We start from the raw sequence: 22,808 nt of genomic DNA on the forward strand, positions 1-22,808 counted from the left end.
TGACAAAAAGCCACTTGGAACTGTAGTATTTTCACGTGCAAGCACCTAAATTGTGTGTTGTGAGGGAGAGAAAAGGGCTAGAAAAGTTCAAAATGACCGATGTATTACCAAGAAACATTTTCTTCTTTTCTTCTGGGAGTTTGTGAAACACACTCCAAAAATTCCTGATTGTTTGATCTAACATATTATACTGTCTGTACTTCACATTCTGTCAAAGAGAGAGAAGTAAATATCAGGCAAATTGATACCATTTACATCTTCATTCAAAGCAACAATATTCTAACCAATTCATTTTATAATCCTGTTCACAGATATTCAAATCCTCTTAACCTTTAGAATCTGCTTATTCATTTGTTTTTCAAAGATTCCTATGACAATCCTTGAGCTACGACTTGTTTTTTAGTCCCCTTTGCTCTCGTACATGACGCAGATTCGAAACAGACTCAAAACAACACCACAAAGCAAAATAAGAGAAAGCCCTCTGAGCTTCCATTTTTTTATCCATGACCTCTTCATTCAGTGAAAGAAAAGGCCTTTATGGTCAGCAGATATAGCAGAAGTAAACTGTACTTGTATCCAATACCTTTTCCAGCAGATGCCAGTCAAATTTTGTGTGTCCCTGGAGAACAGTCTGGAGCTCTACAGGGAGAAACATCTTCCACGTTGTGGCTGGGCAGCCTCTTAAAAACCCCTGCATAAAGTCTTCAAATGGCTTCCGTATTGCATCGTTTAACACATAATTCACATACAAGTCAACAAATTCTTTCCTGCATAGTTATTTCAAGTCAATTAATCCAATAAATGCATTTTTTAAAAGAGAATTATTGACAACTTTATTCCTTGTTCCTTGCTTTAGTGTAGAGTCTTTACTGAGAGCAGGCATCAGTGGCCATTATTTATCCAGTGACTAAGTTAGGAGGATCACCATAAATAAAAAGGAATACTGACCAATATGGATTCATTGTGCCTTATGTAAACACTGCAATGAAATCCTATCTGACACCACGCTATTAAGACAGAACCCATCAGACTGAAATTCAGTTTAAATTCAGCAAAACTCCCACTGAATGCCCAAGAATTACCCTGAAAGCAAAACACCAATCTGCATGGCTGCTAATTGGCACAGGTTTTTTTTAGTGACACTGTACCTGTACAGCTGACTCAATGGAAACCCTATACTTCAAGCCTCCTAAACAGCCCTTTCATGCATTTTCATGGGCCTTCAGATTAACTGCATAACTCAGGCCACAAAATTTTTCTCTGTCCCCTGTGCTGAGGTTAATATTGACACAATACCTTATTGATAGATAGCTCCATCTCTGTTATATACCAGATATACCCCATATAAATATCTAAGCAGGGAACATTTTGCTCATTAAAAAAAAATGAAACAACTTATAGAGGAGTACCTATAGCTGTATTTTCCAGGAACATTGTCTGTATTTCACTAACAGTACTGTTCATGGGTATTTCACACATTTCTTAGGAATTTTCTTGATAAGCCCAGGCAGATGCCAGGATGCCTTAGAATCCCTTTACCCACAGGCTGCACAAACTGCCAGTGTTTGGTGCATGTGCAGCAAGAATCAAAAGCAAACAACCTGCTGGACCAAGACCAAGAGCACAATGCTGATGTCCAATATTTTCTAAGGGTATGTAGTGGTGGGTATATTTCATACACTTATATGTGTGTATTTCATATGCTTGTAACAAGAAAACAGGATAAAGAAAAGAAAACTGACCTGTTATGCCTAGTGACAGGAATGTTGGCACCATTTTTTTTAAGTTCAACGGTAATCGTGGAATCTCCTTCTTCCATAATCTACACATATAAATGAAAACACTGGATGCTATGTCTGTATATGACAGATATGTATATATATGTGCTACATGTTTCTTTCTGCAGGGCCTGACATAGCAATCTTGCTAGTCTGAGTTTACAGACAAGCTGTGTCATTTGCAGTAGGACAGCGTCACCTGAGTACACACATGGCATGTCTGAATGGCACAAAAAATGTCTTACTGTGAAGTTCATTCTCAGGACTTCAAACATCTCATCACATTCTTCATCCAAAATTCCCCGGAGATTCCTTATAAATAAAAAAAAAGAGAGAGAAGAAAGTGGACCACTCAGTTCACTTTCAAATTCCACCAAAATCCATCCCTTGATATTCAATATTTAAATGCATGTACACACAGAACACTCACACTCAGAAATCCATCCCTTGATATTCAATATTTAAATGCATGTACACACAGAACACTCACACTCAGAAATCCATCCCTTGATATTCAATATTTAAATGCATGTACACACACAGAACACTCACACTCAGACAGAGCCTTCCTATACAGCCCTCATCTGACCTACACACTTATGTCCTGCTCCTGCCATGAGCTGAGGGCAAATCCTTCACTACGAAGGATTGCAAGTCCACCCTCACACTGTAGGGATAACTTTAAACAAAGTTCAGTAGCAAGTGTGCTTGGACCACTGCCTTATTCTTCCACACATCATCTAGTGAGGAATTAAGTGTGGACCAGCAGGATAATCTGAGAAAACTGTTTTGGGGTGCAGCACTTCTCAAAGTATGCCAGACAACCTGATGTTTCAGTCCATTGAGGATTCTTTTGCACCTCGAGGGAGTCACTGGCTCATGAGAAGAGGTCCTCATCTTCCCAGCTGGATTTCAGGGGCCTAGAAACTTTATGTTGGTAGCAGCAGCACCTCTGCTGTATCTGCCTCAAATCTCCTTTCCCAACACAAGGGAGTTCTCAAGATTGGGCACAACTGCAGCATAGGATAATACCGTGCCTGTGCATGATGGCATTGTGGAAGGTGGGAATTAGTTACCCAGTGAAAGCAGCACTACTAACTGGGTGCTTAGCTTCCCATGTCCAGAGTGTTTTGAGCTGTAGTCAAAACGTGGACTTCAGATATCAGGTGGAGCAGAAATTAGACCCCTTCTAAGCTATGGGGTTTGGCTTTTTGTCTGTTCCATGCCAGCCTCCCTCGGAGGCCGCCCACGTTGCGAACGTGTGGCTGTTTTCAGCTCTGCCGCAGCAGACATAGCTGCCACTGCTACCCCGAAAGTGCTCTCCGTAGGGATCTCCCCGCACATCCTCAGGCTGGGGTCCCGCCTCAGACGTGTTTTCTCGGCAGAAGCTCGGGCCGTGCCTGGCTCGTACCGGCCCGTGGCTGGCCACAGCTCTTCCAGGTCGTCCAAGGTGGGCGCCAGCCCGAGCAGCTTCTTGTAGAGCGCCGTGGGGAAGGGGAAGGGAGCCATGCGCCTGTTGAACAGGGCCATTCCGCACAGCGTCCCGGCCAGCAAAAAGCTCTCCCCGCGACCCGAGCCCTGGTAAAACAAACACAGTTCAAAGGCTGTAAGTGCCTGTTCCCGAGAGCAAGCTCCCCACCGCCCCGGGGCCAGCCCCTTACCCGGCTGGGGAACCACGCCAGATCAGAGGCGACGCGGCAGAAAGCTCCGGTGTCGGGATGACAGAGGGCCCTGGCAGCGGTGCTGAAGAACTCCTGAACCGGCCCGCCTCGGTCCTCTCCTTCCTCGCCCACGAAAAACACCTGCGAAGCCCGGAACATCCATAAAGACGGGGACAAGGACACCTGCGCCGCGGCAGCGGGGCGGAACCACAGTGCGAGGGCGGCGGCGCAGCCCGGGAGGCTGCAGGCCCGCCGGAAGCGGCGCGGCGGGGGCGGCTGGCGGCCATGCTGCGCGGCTGGGCGGCCGTGCTGCGGAGGGCGGCGAGTGGCGGCGGCGGCGGAGGGCAGGCGCCGGGGCAGGGCTCGGAATCAGCGCGGCCGCAGCCACTGGATCCGTCGCTGCTGCGCTTCCTGGTGTGCCCGCTGTCCAAGCGGCCGCTGAGGTGAGCAGCGGGGGCTGTCGCCGCCCGAACCGAGCGCGGAGGAGCGGTAGGGGGCGAAGCCTGGCTCTTCCCTTCTCCTGGTGGTTTGTGTTTGCTCGCTTGTTTGACGTTTCGGGGTGGGGGGTTGGTTGCGTGGGGTTTTTGTGTGGGTGTCGGCTGGTCGTTTTGATTTTGGATTTGGGTTTGGTTTTGTTTGCTTGGTTTATGCTTTGTTTTTCTCTGGCTTGCCAGGTACGAGGAAGCCACCAACGAGCTCATTAACGAGGAGCTAGGCATTGCGTACCCTATCATCGACGGCATTCCAAACATGATCCCGGACGCAGCCAGGACGACTAAGAAGAAGCCCCCAGCGGAGGACTCGAAGCAGCCTTGAGCATCCACCAGCCACAGCAGTGAACTAAGGAGGATGGCTGGAGGAGGCATTCTCCCCTCCCTGCCCACACTGACTGTACTTGTTCCCCTTCTGTCCCTAGCAGGCTTGTTCTACTCAGCCAGCGTTGATGAAACCTTCCCACAGGGCTGCACCAGCGCTAACAGCTTATGCTTCTACAGCCTCCTCCTTCCAGTTACAATACCAGTGTATGTATTCTTCCACCTGTGGACCTGGATGGGAATTAAGCTTTTCCGGCACAACTAGTGTGATGCATTTGCTAACCTTTGGGCTTGAGGGAACTTGAGATCCCCTTCTGGCACTGGTGACTGCCATTTCCCTGGTAGTATCAGAAACTGCATGAAGTCATCTGCAGCAGCCTATTACTTAATTACTGCCAAGGCAAATAGGAGGCAGTATTCTGTCCAGTGCATCCCCCCAAGAGCATTGTGTGTTTGTAGTGGCACTAAGGAAAATCTAAAATAACAATAACAACATTCAGCAATGAGTTTCTCTTTGAATTACAGCCTTTGTTTTTTGTTTTGAACTGACAGTGTGTATTGAAATGTATTTGTTTCACTGTCAAGGGAACATAAATTAGGCTGAAGTTTAAGAATAAAGCTTGAGTTAAATGAATACTTTTAATTGTATGATATCCATGCCCAGTAGCTGCTTGATTGCATTCTTTAGTGCTTCTTGATGGGATACTAATGCAAACAAAGTGATTACAATGCCAGTGGGCAGGTAATGCTGTGATGCATGGTATGAAAGGCAGTGCACACCAGAGATACAGTAAAAGGCTGACTAGCCAAGTGCAGCTGTTTGTCAGGGCTCCTTGTGCAATCAGTGGAAACAAAGTCTAAACCTAGAGCACAGCACAAAGCACAACCCCTAATGTCTCTAAATAAATACCCTTTTCAGTTGCTGTAGGTGGGAAGGGAAAGTTCTGACTGCTGTAGCTGGCAGAAGGCTCAGGCTTATTTGGAAAGAATGGGAACACGGTAACAGGAAAGTAAAGTCAGTAGTTCCTACAGCACAGGCATGATTGCCAGACTTTTGATGTCCTTTGTGTTAGTGACTGATACAACACGTGGTCCCTGGGCTGAGCTCTGCTCTAAACAGGTTCTCACATAAGCAATCTAATGGCTTTTACAGGGTAGGGTGATGCCTGAAGAAAGCACAGAACCTTTGGGTTTGTGTGGAAACCACAGACTGAAGGCACATGAAAACAGCAGCATTACAATGAGCTTTCCATCTGTCTTGCTGGCACACTCCTTCCTTTCTCTTCAGACAGCATCTCCACGAGAGAAATGCATTTTGTGGCTATGTCTCTCACTGACCTCAAAGGTTAACTGCCAGGCTCTGGCTTTTTCACACACAGCCAAACCAGCCTAGAGTCTTTAAATTAAAGTCAGTCTAGCAGCAATAGTAACACTTTGCCAATTACTAGTTTCCTGAGCATTCCTATTACATTACCCTAAAGCAACTACACAGTAAATAGCACTGCCACTTGCATTTAACTTCTGCCAAGAAGGCTTGATGGCTACATCACATGTAAGATACTGCTCCCCAGATGTAGTCTGTGTTTTACAATAATGTGGTAAGTAGTTTTGTTGTGTACTCAGTCACTATTGAAACCCTTCTATCAACACATCAGTAACACCGAAAAACAAACCATGCTGCAGCAGTGTAGTCAAAGACAACAATACAATTTGGTGTCTTACCTGTAATACCTTCTTGAATTGCTGGGTTGGTGCATTATTTAGGCAGGTCCAGATGTCTTGCAGAAGATACTGTCTTCTGACTGAAAAATGCCAGCATTCCTGCTCTACAGTGCAGGAAATATTGTCCATTCTTACAGTAGTTATACCACGGATGGACAAACCAATGCATTCCATTGTATGAATCTGAATCTTGTCTTTCATGTCAAATATGAATGGATATTTGGTCAGCTGCCATAGGGACACCTGAAATGCCAAGGAAGAAAGAAAAAGATGTGTCAATTTGCAAAATCAGAGTTTGGGGGCGCATGTGCAGACTGAAGTGCCAGTGTATACCCTTGTCAAGCTCCTGTATCTCTGAAATATGCCCTTGTTCTGTATGTGATGCTTAAAATCCTGCCAGTTATGCCAATCTGTGGCAGGAAGAGCGATTTAAATAACTTTAAAAATCACCATTGAAGGTATTTGGAAGAGCAATTTTAATATGATGTTGTAAACTTGAAACTTAAAAGTTTGATGGCAAGGCTCACTCTTGCCTACTACACAGAAGAAACATACAAAGGAAAATTGAGTTAGAGTTGAGCCAGAATGATTTACAGAGACAGGATATATGAAAAGGAAAACCTTCAAGTTGAGTCACAAGATTCAGAGTGGAATGCCCTTGCTTCCTAAACACTTGAAGGAGTTCAGGTGTGGTCATGCCCAGTCTCAGACTGAAGCAACATATTAGGTCTAATGGAAATAATACAAAGGGCAAGGTAAAACTCCAGTTGAGGGAGCCACCAGCAGAGGCACAGTTTCTGAATGTGGCTTCTAAACACTTCTGTGAGTGAGAACACTCTGACTGAGAGGCATTTGAACCACCTATGCAGGCAGACACTTGTGTTATAGTGCCCCAAGAGTAGAATAAAAATGCTGTCTTTAATAGCATCTTCCATAATTCAGCTACCGAGATTACAGAACACTGTTGTTAAAAACTGTTGTATTTATGAACTAGAATGCCAAAAGTAGATGCTGACATGCAAAATAATCTAATTCAAAGTGTTACATATCCAGTGTGACAAGGCAGCAACTTCATGTCATATCCTATTTGGCTTCTGATTCTATGCTGTTTCTCAACCCTCCTCTTCTGCTCTGGTTAGTTAGTACAAAACTGGTACATTAGCAAACAAAAACTTAAGGAAAAATTAGGCAATTGGCAAATTCCAGCCAAGCTGCCAGAAAACTGCCCTTTTTTTTCCCCCTAAGGAAACCTCTAGTATCCATGTTTCCATTTCAAGCTATTTCTTGTGACACAATTGCATTTTCACTCCTTCACATAGGGAAGGAAAAAAAAAAAACATTTCCCTGATTACTTTTTGTTACCACAGCTTTAGTTTTAGATGTAAATAAATCAAAATGCTTAAAAAGGTTTCTACATAAAAATTCTAAAGAGAATCCACAATATTTCTGTTAACATAATAAAATCCACAGTAACAAGAAGTATAACAATCACCCCTCATGCTCTTTCACACTGATCACCAGTTCAAAGCAAATAGAACTGCTTAAGATCACAGAATCACAAAATTGTCAGAGTTGGAAATGACCTCAAAGATCACCCAGTTCCAGCCCCCCTGCATTGGGCAGGGACAATTCACACTAGATCAGGAGATGCTGGAGGACAGATGTGACTCAGAAGCAGGAGTCATCTCAGGAAAGGAACTACTGCAGCTGCTAAAATATTGGAGTGGTAAATGCCTTGCATAATTCAGAACAGCTGAAGGACTAGAGAAAATGCATTGCCTTTGAAATGTACTGGGCTAGAGTCTAGAGTTGACTTCCATATATACAAGCCTGTTTTGCACTGCTGGTAAGAGTTATACTTACTCGTTTGGCATAAATGATAAAATACAGGTCTATAAGCACTTTGGCTTGAGGCACATGGAAAGTGCTTTCTTGTACTCTGAAACCAGTCCTGGAGTTCACCTGCATTGATATAAAATGGAGTGTCAGCAGATCTCATGAGCTAAGCATCTCTGTGCCAGGACAGGACTAAGTACTAACTGGGCTTTCTGCAGAAAGAGCTATGAGACCCTGAGCAGATGTCAAAGGATAGAAGTGCTATGAGCAGCACAGCTCTCAAGGGTGAGAAATCTCAGAAAGCCATGTACAAAATAGCAGGAAAGCAATTTACAATTAATATCCCTTAGCAGGACTCCATCAGAAAAGGTATGCTTCATTTTTAGTCTTTGATGTTGCAGGACAATCTCTATTCAGGTTCCTACATGGTGCCTGACAAATATGACTTTGAGGAGGGCACCAAACATGTAAAGCTCCAAATAATGTAACACGTAAAGCTCCAAATGATGGCAGAGTACTCTACCTATGATAGAGGAGGCCTGCTGCACTTTTGAGTTTGCTGACCAGGATAAATGCAGATTCATAAATAAACTCTGAGGCCCAAATCTGCTTTCTCAGCCAAAAGGATTCTGAACAATTCTTAAGAACTCAATTCTGAACAAAACTAAAGAACTCTCTGTAATTCATACTTCATACAAGTGCATGCTTGAGATCTTGACTTCCCTAAACTTTGAATGTCTCAGAAGGAGAAAGCGTGGTTATCAAGAAGAATATAGTTATTGCCTTCTTTCTTCCCTTGCAGGTAAAGATGCTCTAATTCTATTGTCCCAGAAGATTTCTTAGGAAACAGATTCTCAAAGCATCACAGAGTGTCACTGTGGCAGCCATGATGTACCAAGCAGGTGGGCTGTTGTTTAAATGCTGACAGCAGCTACTGGGATGAGGAATCTCAACAGCAGCAAGGGGAATGGGCATGCTTCTGTAATGGCCACCTCATCCACAGCTCTGTATGCATCAGTGCATGTACTCCTCGCACCACTGAAAGCAACTCTCCCCTTGCCAGGGGCTACAACATGCCACAGCTCTATATTTCTGTAGCGTCAGCTAGGCATAACTCAAGAGATCACAGTATCACAGTATCATCAGGGTTGGAAGAGACCTCACAGATCATCAAATCCAACCCTTTACCACAGAGCTCAAGGCTAGACCATGGCACCAAGTGCCACGTCCAACCTTGCCTTGAACAGCCCTTCAAAGCTGTGCTGGTGTAGAGCACATTCCTACAGCAACATAAAATAACAATGTAAAATGTTCCCCTGTAAAAAGGAAACTCAGAGAATTCTGCAACCAGAAAGGCTTTACATATTCTAACTCATACCAATACCTCCTACCCAGTCACAATGCAAAGTCTTTATCACCTGGTAAAGAATCTGCAGTATTTCCAGAATCACTATTTCATGAGGGTGCAAGTCAAAAGAATTTCTTTGAAAATCTTCAATTTCCTTGAGAACCTGAGACAAAGTTTTCTGGAAAAGCCTCTGATACAGAAAGACCAACTGCTTGAAAAAGGATGTTTCTAGGTTTGACCACAGGCATTCTGTAAAGAAAACAATTAGTAAAATATTTGTTGCAGGTAGCATGCAAATAACTGCAGTTTGTAGATGAAGCCATATGTTCTCTTTCTATCAAATGAATTAACACCACCACCTCACTCTCTCTCTATTAAAAAAAAAAAAGCAGCAGCTGAGCTTTGCACTGCAAAAATTAATAAACCTCAGTAGAGTCACCATGTTTCTACTCCTGCCACAAGCATTGATTGCAGGCTGAACTCTGGATCAAATTGCATCAGCGACTCGTACTCTGCAGTCAAAAACGGACGTGCACTTAAAGCACTCAGGTCTATCATCATCAAACCCTACCAAGGATTTGCCGGTCCTTTGGCTGTAGTTTCATGATGGCTTGTGCTAATAGCCTGAGTGAAAGGTAAGAGCTGTCATCCTCTCCCTGCAGAAAGAAAGGCAAGATCAAGTAGACTCTGAAATTTTCAGGTGAGATGGGAGAGGAAGACAATGATGGCAGCAAATTCTCAATATCCTTTTGCACCTTCAGAGTGAAAAAAAAAAAAAGAGGGACAAGGGTTAAAAATGCAATTATGCTTTGCCAAAATCATCTATGAATTAGGCTGCCACAAAATTCCCATGTTCCATTCACAAATCCAGAGCTCCTCAGTATCTGTGCAGTAAGAATCTTTATACCAAACTCTTACCTCCCGCAAGACTTCTGGCATTTTGCTGATCTTCTTATAAAAACGTTGCACTTGTGACATGTCTACACCTGAAACCTCTTTGGAAGTTTTGAAATGTTTGTCTCTATCACAAAGAAAGAAACAAGAACACCAAATGATGTGAGAAGCTGGATTGTTTGTTTTGGGGTTTCTTTGTTACTAACTGAACAGTGAAGCATCATAACATCAGAAAATACTTGGAAAGTTCATCTCTCACTCCAATGGATATAATTTCATCTGTTCTATGAAGATACTCTTACTATGGAGTGACCTGATTAATATTCTGGATGAGATTTAACGAGGCCAAGTGCAGGGTTCTGCACTTTGGCCACAACAACCCCAAGCAGCGCTACAGGCTGGGGACAGAGTGGCTGGAAAGCAGCCAGGCAGAAAGGGACCTGGGGGTACTGGTGGATAGTAGCTGAAGATGAGCCATCAGTGTGCCCAGGTGGCCAAGACAGCCAATGGCATCCTGGCCTGCATCAGGAACAGTGTGGCCAGTAGGATGAGGGAGGTTATTCTGCCCCTGTACTCAACACTGGTCAGGCCACACCTTGAGTACTGTGTCCTCAATTCAAGAGAGATGTTGAGATGCTGGAAGGTGTCCAGAGAAGGGTGATGAAGCTGGTGAGGGGCCTGGAACACAAACCCTATGAGGAGAGGCTGAGGGAGCTGGAGGTGTTTAGCCTGGAGAAGAGGAGGCTCAGGGGGGACCTCATTGCTGTCTACAACTACCTGAAGGGAGGCTGTAGCCAGGTGGGAGTTGGTCTCTTCTCCCAGACAACCAGCAATGGAACAAGGGGACACAGTCTCAAGTTGTGCCAGGGAAGGTATAGTCTGGATGTTAGGAGGAAGTTCTTGCCAGAGAGAGTGATTGGCATTGGAATGGGCTGCCCAGGGAGGTGGTGGAGTCACCATCCCTGGAGGTGTTCAAGCAAAGCCTGGATGAGGCACTTAGTGCCATGGTCTAGTTGACTGGATAGGGCTGGGTGCTAGGTTGGACTGGATGAGCCTGGAGGTCTCTTCCAACCTGGCTGATTCTATGATTCTATGATTCTATGATTCTGTTTTCTGTAGCTGTACAGGGTTAATGGTAGGCTTCTTGTATTTAAGCCTAAACCACTTGCACTTCACTGCTGAGAAGAGCTATTATGGATCCTTCAAGAGCTGTAATATTGCCTAAAGGGATTATCATCATCTGTCAAATGTCACTAAGGGATAATCTGCTAGAGCGTGAGCTTCTGAAAACGTATTTCAGTAGGACTTGGGGGATAAAAAACTTAATTTTAGCTTGGCCTTTGAGAAATACAGACTGCATCTTCCAAATTCAGATATTATTGATCTCCTCTTCATATGTGGGCTAAAATACCACATTCTAATTAGTTAACATTCTGCTATGTCTAAGTCAGTGCATACTACCTTTGTTCCAAGAAGCTTCCGTTGATGCAAGCCTCAGATGAAAAGATTAGTCTGATATTCCTGATAGTGAAAAACAAACCAAAGTCAACATGAGTAGGAACTTCATGATTTTAATTCTGGAAGAACAAAAAAACCATATGTACAAGTGTGCCTATGCTTGACCACACAGAACATTTCTTGGCACCACCATATCAAGAACACTGTAGAAGATATTGTGGTTGAAGAGTTACTAATCTCTGACAAGCCACCTCTGCTCTCCCAGCCCTTGCAAAGGAACCTGCTCAAATACCCCATGTCAGCCTGTAGTGCATGCTCTTGGGTGTTACAATGGATATGTCTCCTTCTGGCAGGCTAAGATATTAACTGATTTTTTTTTCTTGTGGGGAGGAAAAAAAAAAAAGAAAAGAGACAAAAAAGGAAAAAAAAGTCAAAACAAAACACTGCAGCATAGGAAGGAAAAGGAATCCTCCTACGGATGGGATCTTTGCAGCACACTGAGGGAGATTTCATGAGAGTATCCATTTACTGCTGCATGAAAGCCACTTTCTCAGCATCTGAGGAGATATTAGAATTACAATCCTAATTCTGTTCTCATGAAAGCAGCTATTTGATTGAGCAATTTGCTGTCAGTCCCTTCCTTTTGAGATCTGGAAAGAACACTCTCACCATACCAACAGCTGCTTTCCACATGATCCAAATCATACTAAAAGTTGTCAGGGAAATAATAGATCCAAATTAGCCAAGATTTTTAAGTGCTCAAAATCAGCAGCTGGAGTCAGTCAAAGAAAACAAACTTCCATGTAAGACCTGAAGAAGAAAAGACTACATAATCTTAATTCTCAGTCATAAGTGTAAGGCTTCCCACAGTAATATATATTTACTGCTTTTGAAAAGGGGTAACTAAGGAAAATATCACTAACTGTTAAATGATGACAAAAAATGCTCCCATTTGGGCACTGTGAATTATGATTTTTGCAAAAGGCCTGTCTGCAGAGCAAGCAATTCACTGATTTAAATTGTAACCTTTTCATGAACTTAACAACCATTCTATACAAGAAGAGGAAAACAGGTTTCCAAAGCCAGGCAGTACATCTGCTCCATTCTCACAAAAAGGTTATCATGAACATGAGCCAGCAGTGTGCCCAGGTGGCCAGGAGAGCCGGTGGCATCCTGGCCTGCATCAGGAATGGTGTGGTCAGCAGGAGCAGGGAGGTCATTCTGCCCCTGTACTCTGCACTGGTTAGACCTCACCTTGAGTACTGTGTTCAGTTCTGGGCCCCCAAGTTTAGGAAGGACACTGAGATGCCTGAGCGTGTGCAGAGAAGGGCGACGAGGCTGGTGAGAGGCCTTGAGCACAGCCCTACGAGGAGAGGCTGAGGGAGCTGGGATTGGTTAGCCTGGAGAAGAGGAGGCTCAGGGGTGACCTTATTGCTGTCTACAACTACCTGAGGGGTGGTTGTGGCCAGGAGGAGGTTGCTCTCTTCTCTCAGGTGGCCAGCACCAGAACAAGAGGACACAACCTCAGGCTGCGCCAGGGGAGATTTAGGCTTGAGGTGAGGAGAAAGTTCTTCACTGAGAGAGTCATTGGGCACTGGAATGGGCTGCCCGGGGAGGTGGTGGAGTCACCGTCCCTGGGGCACTTCAAGGCAGGATTGGACGTGGCACTTGGTGCCATGGTCTAGCCTTGAGCTCTGTGGTAAAGGGTTGGACTGGATGATCTGTGAGGTCTCTTCCAACCCTGATGATACTATGATACTGTGAAAGGAATGTTGCTTATCAACATTTCTTTTTCCTGTGCAAAACCTAAGTAAGAAGTGCTGGTAGAAGATTCTGTCTCAGCTAAAGCCTTGAACTTCTGTTTCTACTACAGTCTCCAAAGCATAATTTTCAGAGAAGATCATGTATTAAGGAAAGGGGACAAAAAAATAAAGATCCGGTAGGTTTCTGACTCACATTTTCATAGTCTGCCAATGATGCAAACTAGAATTAGAAATCCACAGATTCACTTCATCCTGCAGAGTGGCAATTCTATTCAAATTCTATGTGAAAAGCATGAAAATATTGACAAGATTACAGGTCTAGCAGATGAGATTATGTTTTTCAAGGCAATCATTACAATAAGATTTCAGTGTAGGGATGAATAAATTAATGGTCATCCAGTGTGACGCAGATGTGTTAACAACAGAACAGATATGTAGTTGCAATACAAGCTAATTTCTGGGTAAGAGACGTGTATGGACTTGGAATACTAAAAGCAGGATGGAAAATTCCACCATTTCCAGCAGTAATGAGAAAACTGGTAAAGTTAGAAGCTGTGATCAGATGTGCACATACCTTTCTTTTCTTGCGCAGGACAATAGTTGGGTTTCCTTCAGCAATAAGTTCAATGACCTTTTCTGACTTTTTTCCCCCTGTGAAATATTTTTTAAAACTAAACCAAAGGAATATTTGAAGAGACAATCAGTATCTTCAGACAGCTCAGTGCACAGATGTGGAATAGTAAAAGCTCAAGCCCCTTGGATAGAATCAACCTTTAGCCAGCTGGCAGCTATGTGGCCACTACCCATAAGGATAAATCAAGCAGCTTTGGACGGCCAAGCAAGGAAGTAACATATTGTTAGTCTCTCAGTGTAAATATGAAATCAAGAAAGCAAGCATCTCCTTGGAAGGAACAAATACAGATGGTACATCTGTGATGGTCATTACCGTGGCAGCATTCTCCAGTGTTCACTGGTGAACTGACGGGAAGTGGTATCAACTGATTAGTTTTTCTCTTATCTCCCAACTGTCCTTCATCAGAACCAAACAAATATACTTTGTCCAAGGAGGGGACATAGACCAGGGTGTGCTCTCTGTTCAGAAAAAGAAGAACAGTCGTAATAAGCTAATGTCACTGGGCTAACCAGAGTAGAATTTACAGATACATTTTCAGAGTGGATAGCTGAGGCTTATCTTCAAAAGTCCTGACAGTCCAGCTAGAGAATCCCTTCAACCAAAGTGTTAGGGCTCCTCCTTGTGTAAGAGAGGTTGTGGATAGGAAGTCCAGGAAGGCTGTGAATGCCCCATCCCTGCAGGCATTCAAGGCCAGGATGGATGAGGCCTTGAGCAGCCTGATCTAATGGAAGGCATCCTTGCCCATGGCAAGGGAATAGGAACTAGACAAGTTTAAGGTCCCATCCAACCTAAACCATTCTATGAATCTGTAAACATTCAGCAATAAAGAGCAATAATGAGCTGTCTGGCAGAAAGGGATCTGGGGGTTGTAATAGACAGGCAGCTGAATATGAGCCAATGGCATCCTGGCTTGTATTAAACGTGCTGTGGCCAGCAGGAGTAGAAAGGTGATGGTCTCCTTGTATTCAGCTTTGGTGAGGCCACACCTCAAGTATTGTATTTGGTTTTGGGCACCACAATACAAGAGATGTGGAGGTACTGGAGCAGGTCCAGAGGAAGGCAATGAAGCTGGGGAAGAGCCTAGAGAATAAATCTTATGAGGAGTGACTGAGAGAGCTGGGGTTGGCTAGTTTGAGGAAAAGGAGGCTGAGGGGAGACCTCAATGGTGTCTACAGCTACCTGAAGGGAAGTTGCAGAGAGGCTGGTGCTGGGCTCTTCACACAGGTAGTTGGAGACAGAACAAGGGGGAATGGCCTCAAGCTGAAACTGGGTAGGTTTGGATTAGATATTAGGAAAAAGTTTTGCATTGAGAGAGTGGTCAGGCACTGGGATGAGCTGCCCAGGGAGGTGGTTGAATCAGCCACCCTGGATGTGTTTAAGGGTCATTTGGATGTGGTGCTTAGGGATATAGTTTTAAGGTGAATCTTGTAGAGTAGGGTTCTAAGTTGGACTTGGTGATCCTGACAGTCCTTTCCAACCTGGAACTTTCTCTGATTTTGTGAAAGAAAATGTGGACTCAGATTTTCTAAAAGTCTTCTAATTTACACTGGTTCCACATACAAAACCATTCTTATGCTTGCTAGTTTCATGTTCTTCTGTTTTCTCATGTGCAGCTTCTGTGCTGCAGAGCCTGACACAAAACCAGAAAAGATGACAGGAGACTTTTCTGGCCCAGTTCAAGAAATGTAAAATGAAACTAGACATTCTTCAGTTCTTTCTAAGTATCCACCAGTTTGTCAGAATGGACAGGAGCTCTGCAACTTTCCCGATGCAGGCTTTTAATGGTCCTTTGGAACCCATTACAGCCATCATTTCTTCAAAAAAGAAACAAAAATGAGGCCTTTTGGTATTGCTAGCAAAATAGCTCCGCTCGGCATGGGCTGAGGGTTCTGCTTTTTGTGGATGTGGCAGGAGAGTAGCTTACATGTGAAGAGTGGGCAGTATTCTGACAGTGCTGACCTACTGAGACACAGGGTGATTCTCCCTAAGGCCTTGACCTTAGATGGTGTGTTATTGGTATTTTCCCACCTGCCACAGGCAACCTGTGAAACTCTTGCTCCCCACAGCTCAGCCACCACACGAGGAGTGAGTTCATTCCGGGTGGAGTTGTGACCAAGCTGGCCAGCCCCTCCTGCTCCAAAGGTGCACACCACACCCTCCTTGGAGACAAAGAAGGAAACAACAGGATCACTGAATTATTAACAGTATTCAAATAGCCACCAGCAAAAGCGAAAGCCAGCCAGACACACTGTGGACTCAAAACATCCCTAACACAGGTAGAGTTCACCTTGCATCAAGCCTAATCTTTTACTGTAATGTCCAAATCATTTAACTTCTGAGAAGAGCCATTTAACTCCTGAAACAATTTCTTCTTGTTTATGAATTTTACTTGTATGAGTAAACCTTAGTGAATTTTTTTAACTCCCTGATGTGCAGCAAAAAAACAGATTATCTTCAAAAGGTACTGGATTCTGAACTGCACATCTTTGCTCCAGGGTGCCCATTCACCATCTACCTGCAAAAGTCTGCATGCAGGTGATGGGAATGTGACAAAAGGCTAGTGCCACCAATAGCTCAGGCAGCATTTCTTGGGGATCATCTTCAGACTTGGACAGAAGCAAGTGTTGCCATCCCAGTTTTCCATGCTGACTCTTAGCAGCATATCTTTTCTCTCAAGGGGAGGTCTCAGATGATGATTTTCCATTTCAGACTCACCTTAGAGAGAACTGCAGTATGATCTGCCCCACATGAGATAAATACAGTCTTCCAGTGTTCTAATGCTCCAACATATGATGGGTAGTGCCTGTCTGAAGAGAAAAAAGCATTACTAAATGGAAAGAGTACTGGAGAGCCTCGCACATAGAAAGAATTAGAAAATGAGAATGAGGGGAGCTAGCGTTTTTCTCTCTTACAGCAATTAATGTATCTACTACTATGTACTTACTACTTGGTTTTGCATAATGCTATATCATATTAATCTCTCACAACCTTCTCTCTTTTTCATAGTATTTTCTTTTCACTTACATTTGATCTGAAATAAAATGCACTGCTTTCACATCTGCTTCCCAAAAGGTACTTGGGTTCAAAATGCCTGATTCTCAAGGGAGTGGACTCATTCAGATCCTGCTTACTTCAGGTTCTGTCTGGATAGAGCAACTCTGCTATAGCCTTCTATGTTTAAAGACAAACAGGTGACTTGAATTCTTCTCTCACCTTTGTTTACAGAGAATGAAAGAAGGCAAAAACATAAAAACCAAATTTCTTTAATGCAAGACTGCCTGGAGAGAGAATGGGAGAGGAAAGAGACCTCTGCAATACATGGTTTTAAGAGCTCATGCTATTCAGCTGGCCACATCAAATGTTTGAAAGTTCTCTGTAGAAATAAGACCTCTAAATCCCTTGTCCTTGCATGCCTTTCCTGGTCAAGATACTAAGGCTCAGAAACAAATCACCTATCCAGGTATACTTCCCTGAAAACGCTTTTACTTCTACTGCTGCTCCAAAGGGGTTTGACAGTCTGTAGCTACCTGTATATCTGCAGTAAACTTACTGACCAGAAAAACACCTTCCTACTGCATTCCTTCCTTACCTTCTGTGTCTCCAAGCCCCAGCTGTCCAAAATCATTCTTTCCCCAGGAGTACACAGATCCAGAGAGTGACACGGTAATACTGTGAGATCCTCCAGCAGCAATTTGAGCAAGTGAGATGCCCTTTAGTGTTTCCACCACCTGCGGTTGGGAAACTAACGTGGTTTGACTCCCCAGTCCAAGCTGTCCATGGGTGTTCTTGCCCCAGGTGAAGAGCACACCTCCTTCACACAGAGAACAAAAGAAAACATCTCAGTCTTACTGCCTCTCTTGAGCCTTTGCACTTTGTCAATGGGAGCAAAAATTGGTGTTGTTTTCAGGGTGCTGCAAGGTGAAACCATCAGAAGCAACTAAATCTCCCTCTTTGCTTAAGGCTGCTTTTGGTCAGCCCCATGTTGCCTGTGTGACTCAGCCCAGCAAGAACAAAGCCAGGGCATTTCCATCTCTAAAGCCATACTTGCAAGAATTTCCCAAACAGAGAAGTTCTTCAGCTTCAGAATGAGCAGGTCTGGTGACTGCAGTGGGGTAGCCATATCTGCTTTTCACAGCACACCTCTGCAAAGGAACTGTAGAGAGACAGACCTACAGGTCCCTCGGTACTGGCAGGAAAGGGCAGTGCAGAGAGCCAGCAGCACTTTGTGTTCCCCACCCATCACTTATTACTCTCTAACAGTGTCAGAAGCCACTGGGAGGAGTTCAAACTCTCCCTTCTAAAAGCAAGCCTACCATAGTGTGACTCGCTTTTGGAGGAGATATGTGATTGAAAAAGGCTACCTCTGGATAGTGCCATGGAGTGGTGGTCCCCACATGCTATTTGAACAATATCTTGGTTTTCTAGTTCTTTCACCAGCCTACAAAGATAAGGGGAAAAAAAAAGAGTCAAAATAGATAGATGCTGTACCCTGAGACAAAGCAAAGGAAGGTGATCTGCACCCAAGTTCTAGCATATTTAGCAGAAATTATGTAGAAAAACACAGGTCACCTATAAGTTGATTCACTCTGGTCTTATGCTAGCCTGCTGGGCTAGCTCATTTGATTGTAGTTTGCACTACAGCAGGTTGGAAGAGAATCAGGCTCAGCATAGCTTAACCAGGAGGTGTGCTGCTTGGGTCTTTCAAATGCAGTTTTTCCAAGCCACCTGTGGTTTGCAAGTCATCTGCATTACCCTAATAGGTGGAACTTGTCATTACTAAGTTTGAAATAAAGCAGTCTTATGTGTATCTCAAGCACCTTAGGTCTTGGCATTACCCTCAGAATCAATGCACTTCTTGCTGGGTTAAAAGAGAAGAAAAAAATTTCAGGACCAGGGATATATGTGCTCCAGTTCCATCTCTACAACAGAAATGTGCCTTAGTCTCTTGGATGTTACCTTTAGGAAAAGCATTTTCTGACTTTTACTGTTAAGAGATACTAGTTGTTTAGCTTAAATAAGTACATTTTAAATAGAATTAATTGTTTAAGAGTTACAATGTCTTGTGCTTTAGTATGCTGCTTGCTTAGCTTTACTTATTTAGCAGGAGTAGCTGGATTTGCTGAATCATAGAATCAAAGAATGGTTCAAGTTGGAAGGGAAGAGATCATCTACTCCAACCTCTCAACCATGGACAGAGGCGTTTCTCAACTATCCAGCCTGGCCTTGAACACCCCCAGGGAGGAGGCATCCACAATCTTGGCAACCTGCTTCAGAGTCTCACTGCCCTCATACTAAAGAACTTCTTCCTAAGATCCAGTCTAAAGCTGCTCTCCCTCAGCTAAAACATGTTCCCCTTGTCCTGTCTCTAGACACCTTTATGAAAAGTCCCTCTCTAGCCTTCCTGTAGCATCTCTTCAGGTATCAGAAGGCAGCCATAAGGTCCCCCCAGGGGCTTCTCTTCTCTAGGCTAAACAACTGCAGTTCACTCAGCCTATCCTCATAGCAGAGGTGTTCCAGACCTTGGACCATCCTTGTGGTCCTCTTCTGGACTTGCTTCAATATCTCTGAATCCTTAGTCTGCAAGCTGTAAATTTCCACTAGAGTTTACTGAACTGTACTTACTTAGTCAAAAATAGGGCCTCTGGAACCAGTGTAAACCAAAAGATATGGAGCCATCAAGGCTGAAACCATCACCAGTAGCTTAAACTAGTCAAGATAATAGCCTGGAGGCACTGAAGGAACATAATAAGGAGTCCTAAGGTGTTGGGAGGATCTTGAACCAGAATCATCATTGGACCAAATGGCACATGAGAGGTGCATGAAGACTGCATGAAAGGTGAATGTACAGTCTCTCAGAGGACTAATTCACAGGTATTTCTTTGTAAAAGGTCCCTCTCTCAAGGCAACCAGTTCAAGCTAACCCTGCAGCTGTATCATTATATTAAACTACTTAATTTCTTGAGATTCTGTGCCTGAGGCTCTGCTTCAGGAAACCTAGGGTTCAGACCATGCTTCTTTATGAGTTACCATCCATACTTCCACCCTATGAAAGCTGCTTACCTTGTCTTACACCAGTCAGCTGAACGTATGGCCCAATATTCAGAAACCTTCCCATCAGGGAAGAGAATGAGCTTATGTGTTGCACTGTAGTTTAAGCATAGCATCTGATTCCTCTTCAGCTGTGTGTGCCCTGCAGAACAAATACAGATGGGTGTGACAGTCACACTAAGAAAGCAGGCATCTTAGCCATCTTGCCTTCCCCCTAAAATCTCTGTGTGCTAATGCTTTCACCAAGAGCTTCTGCTCCTCAGGAAAATGTGACAAGTGTGTATGACTTATTTTCTTAGGAACCATAGTGTTCCAGTGCCTTTCCCATTGCCTGGTTTCACACCAAATGACTTTCCTGGCTACTGCTAAAAGACGTTTCTCCATCACTTAGGCTGCTGTGCCACCAGTTCCCCAGACAATCAGCAAAATGTCAGCAGAAGCATAGTCTGTTACTTTTGCCCAGCTGTGGAGAGTGTCCTGGGAAGATAAAGCACTTCCTGAGGTATCTGACTGCCCCAGATTCGTCCCAGCCTTGGGGATGAGATGTTTTACAAGACACTGGAGAAACAATAATGGAAAATGAACACAAGGCCTGTTTTCAGTAGAAGGAAGTCCTTTCATGTCTGCAGCTGAGGAGTTGCAGATGCTTTCCTGACTTTAAGGTATCATATAGAATCAATCAGGGTTGGAAGGGACCACAGGGATCACCTAATTCCAACGTCCCTGCCAAGGGCAGGGACACCCTACCCTAGATCAGGCTGGCCAGAGCCTCATCCAGCCTGGCCTCAAACACCTCCAGGTATGGGGCTTCAACCACCTCCCTGGGCAATCCATTCCAAGCTCTCACCACTTTTATGGTGAAGTACTTCCTTCTCACATCCAGTCTGAGGACCTGAGGATATCTTGTCACAACTACTTGTGTGACTCTATCCTACTGCACAGCAAAAGTGTCTGAGAGTCAGGATGCCCAAGTGTGAAAAGTGGTCATCAGCAAAGGCTTCCCTAATTTACCTAACATCTTTGGAGACTCACTGTCCACCCTTCTCACACCTCCACAGCTTAAGCACAACATGTAATCAGAGAGGAAAATTCACAAATATTCCCCAGCATAGAATCATAGGATGGTTTAGCTGAAAGAGGCCTTAAAGGTCATCTAGTTCCACTCCTCACTACCATGAGCAGGGACACATCCACTAGACCATGTTGCTCAAAGTGTGATCCAACCTGGCCTTGAACAATTCCAGGGAAGGAGCATCCACAACTTCTCCAGGCAACCTGTTCCAGTGTCTTACCACCCTCTCAGTAAAGAATTTCTTCCTTGTGTCTAACCATCAACCATCTTAGTTTAAAACCGTTACACCTTGACCCATCACTACACCTCTTGATAGCATTCCTCCCCATCTTTCCTGTAGGTCCCTTTAAGTGCTGGAAGACCACTGTAAGTCTCCCCAGAGTGTTCTCTCCTCTAGGCTAAACGACTCCAGTTGTCTCAGCCTGTCCTCATAGGAAAGATGCTCCAGCCTTCCATTACCTTCGGGGTCATCCTCTGGACCCACTCTAACGGGTCCATGTCCTGCTTGTGCATGTTCCCCTCCTTCCAGCCTTCGCGGGTGTCAGCGCGCTGGGACAAGTTTAAGCGCCTCCTGCAGTGCCTTGCTGTCCCCGAGAGGCAGAGCGGCAACTCGGTACGACTTTGGCGGCATCTCCTCCATGGACCCCTGCCTGCCTAGGCGCGGAGGGTCCCGCAGGATCTCACCGCCGAGAGAGATGCGCACAGCTCCTGGCGGCGGGTCCGCTCTCGGCCAGGAGCCTCCCACCCCCGGCAGGGCCCTAGTAGCTCACGCCGCCCTCCCCACTGCTCCACTTCGCCAGTCGGTACCTTCCGTGGCTCGGCTGTTCCTCCGAGCCCGCCGCCGCTGCTGCCGTCCCGCCGCCATTCCCCGCTCGCCGGCCGCCCGACAGCTCAGCATCAGCCTGCCGGCGAGCACGGGGGCGGTGCCGGGAAGGCGCCGCCCCGGCGGGGAAATGGAAACTGAAACTCGGCGGTGCCGCGGCAGCGGGAAGCGGAGCGGGCTCCAGGATCCCCGGAGTCCCAGAGTCTAGCGGTGGCAAACTGCCCCGCTGGGTGACGTCAAGCGGCAGGGGAAACGCCCCGTTTGGAAACACATCAACATCCAAGAGCCTCGAGATTCCACTCTCGCACCTCTCTCTCCCATCATCTGCTCTACGGACACTGTCGGCTTCTCCCCCAGGAAAGGCCACCCACCCTGTCCCACATATTCTCACTGGAGGGATGCAGCTGCTGTGCAGGTGAAACTGCTCAAATGAACGCGTAGGTTACAGTGATGCTGCTTAAGTTAGAGTTAAATACACTACATTGGTCTTCTAAGGAGGACCACTGATCGGGGGCTTTATGGTACACTTGGAATAACCAGTGCACGCCTTGCTAGCAACCATGTCCTTGAAGAGCAGCCAACAGAGTGATGATGCCTAGCCTGTGCTGAAAGTGCCCATCAAAGTAAAACAAATCCTCTGCAAGAAGACACCAAGGACATCACAGATCATCAAGACTCAAAGTAGCAAGAACTTCTTGTCGGCCAAAGAAGCTTTTGTCAGTAAGCTGTGAAGATGTAAACCAGTGGCAACTTATGTTCCTAACGAGTGAATTTTGCTCATGAACACAGGATACTAAAACACACATCCCCTTGAGCTGAGAAGCCCTTTACCTCCAAGAACACCCCTCCCAAGAGCATGTGTTATCATTTTTGTAGATACTGTTGGTTTAATGGAATGCAAAGAAGCTGTAAACCAGTTAGGCAGTTTGGTGATAAGAAATTGTATATAATGCATG

At 44.9% G+C, this 22,808-nt stretch overlaps 3 protein-coding genes across 3 annotated transcripts in view; 2 read left to right on the forward strand and 1 right to left on the reverse strand.

The window, feature by feature from the left end:
• The window catches only part of HERC3 (HECT and RLD domain containing E3 ubiquitin protein ligase 3), a 92,926-nt gene that overhangs the window by 51,658 nt on the left and 18,460 nt on the right, over positions 1–22,808 (reverse strand). The window contains exons 3-22 of the mRNA XM_064149406.1: positions 19,970–20,099; positions 18,271–18,347; positions 17,499–17,720; positions 16,625–16,716; positions 15,938–16,068; positions 14,222–14,367; positions 13,850–13,926; positions 13,469–13,554; positions 11,516–11,575; positions 10,079–10,181; positions 9,732–9,915; positions 9,231–9,409; positions 7,840–7,938; positions 5,977–6,219; positions 3,440–3,580; positions 3,190–3,356; positions 2,024–2,090; positions 1,743–1,822; positions 584–767; positions 109–208 (exon numbers count right to left, since the gene is read on the reverse strand). Of these exons, the coding sequence (XP_064005476.1) occupies positions 109–208; positions 584–767; positions 1,743–1,822; positions 2,024–2,090; positions 3,190–3,356; positions 3,440–3,580; positions 5,977–6,219; positions 7,840–7,938; positions 9,231–9,409; positions 9,732–9,915; positions 10,079–10,181; positions 11,516–11,575; positions 13,469–13,554; positions 13,850–13,926; positions 14,222–14,367; positions 15,938–16,068; positions 16,625–16,716; positions 17,499–17,720; positions 18,271–18,347; positions 19,970–20,099 (2,568 nt within the window). The remainder of the gene's footprint in view (positions 1–108; positions 209–583; positions 768–1,742; positions 1,823–2,023; positions 2,091–3,189; positions 3,357–3,439; positions 3,581–5,976; positions 6,220–7,839; positions 7,939–9,230; positions 9,410–9,731; positions 9,916–10,078; positions 10,182–11,515; positions 11,576–13,468; positions 13,555–13,849; positions 13,927–14,221; positions 14,368–15,937; positions 16,069–16,624; positions 16,717–17,498; positions 17,721–18,270; positions 18,348–19,969; positions 20,100–22,808) is intronic.
• Positions 3,710–4,255, forward strand: PYURF (PIGY upstream open reading frame). Its single transcript, XM_064148603.1, has 2 exons — positions 3,710–3,882; positions 4,114–4,255. The coding sequence occupies exons 1-2, from the start codon at positions 3,725–3,727 to the stop codon at positions 4,253–4,255; spliced, it is 300 nt and encodes a 99-aa protein (XP_064004673.1). The 5' UTR covers positions 3,710–3,724.
• PIGY (phosphatidylinositol glycan anchor biosynthesis class Y) lies at positions 4,289–4,888 on the forward strand. The gene has a single exon (XM_064148604.1). The coding sequence runs from the start codon at positions 4,289–4,291 to the stop codon at positions 4,517–4,519; it is 231 nt and encodes a 76-aa protein (XP_064004674.1). The 3' UTR covers positions 4,520–4,888.

This window comes from Pogoniulus pusillus, chromosome 9, assembly GCF_015220805.1.
Source record: "Pogoniulus pusillus isolate bPogPus1 chromosome 9, bPogPus1.pri, whole genome shotgun sequence".
Classification (NCBI taxonomy): Eukaryota; Metazoa; Chordata; class Aves; order Piciformes; family Lybiidae; genus Pogoniulus; species Pogoniulus pusillus.

Excerpts from the sequence above, each read along its gene's own strand:
- PYURF (XM_064148603.1), top strand. The coding sequence starts at position 3,725 with ATGCTGCGCGGCTGGGCGGCCGTGCTGCGGAGGGCGGCGAGTGGCGGC. Across the intron at positions 3,883-4,113 it reads CTGTCCAAGCGGCCGCTGAG|GTACGAGGAAGCCACCAACG; the intron begins GTGAGCAGCGGG and ends CTGGCTTGCCAG.
- PIGY (XM_064148604.1), top strand. The coding sequence starts at position 4,289 with ATGGCTGGAGGAGGCATTCTCCCCTCCCTGCCCACACTGACTGTACTT.